The 601-nt window shown below is 62.2% G+C and overlaps 1 protein-coding gene across 3 annotated transcripts in view; it reads left to right on the top strand.

The window, feature by feature from the left end:
• CHLRE_05g243801v5 (uncharacterized protein) overlaps window positions 1-601 on the top strand; it is a 19,946-nt gene that overhangs the window by 14,775 nt on the left and 4,570 nt on the right. For all 3 annotated transcript variants that reach the window (XM_043062465.1, XM_043062464.1, XM_043062463.1), the window contains one exon: window positions 400-522. In XM_043062465.1, the coding sequence (XP_042924681.1) occupies window positions 400-522 (123 nt within the window). The remainder of the gene's footprint in view (window positions 1-399; window positions 523-601) is intronic.

Raw genomic sequence — 601 nt, 5'->3', positions numbered from 1 at the left:
CGGGGGGATTGCATTCATGCCTAATACAGATGAAGCGCGTTTGTAGCCGGAGGGCGAAGGGGGGCGAGGGGGAGTGAGGGGGAGTGAGGGGGGTGCCGGGAGGGGGGTGGGTGTAAGTACCAGCCCAAACTAAACGAAACTAAAACGAGCGCAGCACAGGCAGAGGCGTTAGCTGCAAGTGATAATACTTATGGGATGGGGACAGAGGCGGGTGTTTGGGGGGGGTTGTTGTGAGTACCAGTCCGAACCCAACGCAAAGAGCGAGGAGGAGCGCGTGTGCTGTGCTTTGACAACCTTGATACAATCATATGGTATGGAGTGTGTTCCCGTGTACCTCTGAACATCGGCAATTCCACCCTTCTCCACATGGACGGCTACCCCCTCACCCCCAATCCTCAGGCCGGCGCCGAGGGTCGCTACCAGGCGGAGCTGGCGCGTGTGTTGGCGGAGAACGAGCGACTGAGGGCGGCACACACAGCAGAGGTGGAGGAGCGCAGGGGCAAGGAGGCGGCGCACGAGCAGGTGGGCGGGGGGGGGGGCAGGGAGGGAGGGGAGGGCGGTGTGGTGGGAAGGGGGTCGCACAAAAGAGAAAGGGGTGTGC

The sequence above is a fragment of the Chlamydomonas reinhardtii genome, chromosome 5 (assembly GCF_000002595.2).
Source record: "Chlamydomonas reinhardtii strain CC-503 cw92 mt+ chromosome 5, whole genome shotgun sequence".
Taxonomy (NCBI): Eukaryota; Viridiplantae; Chlorophyta; class Chlorophyceae; order Chlamydomonadales; family Chlamydomonadaceae; genus Chlamydomonas; species Chlamydomonas reinhardtii.
This window is presented reverse-complemented; position numbering and strand designations above follow the sequence as displayed.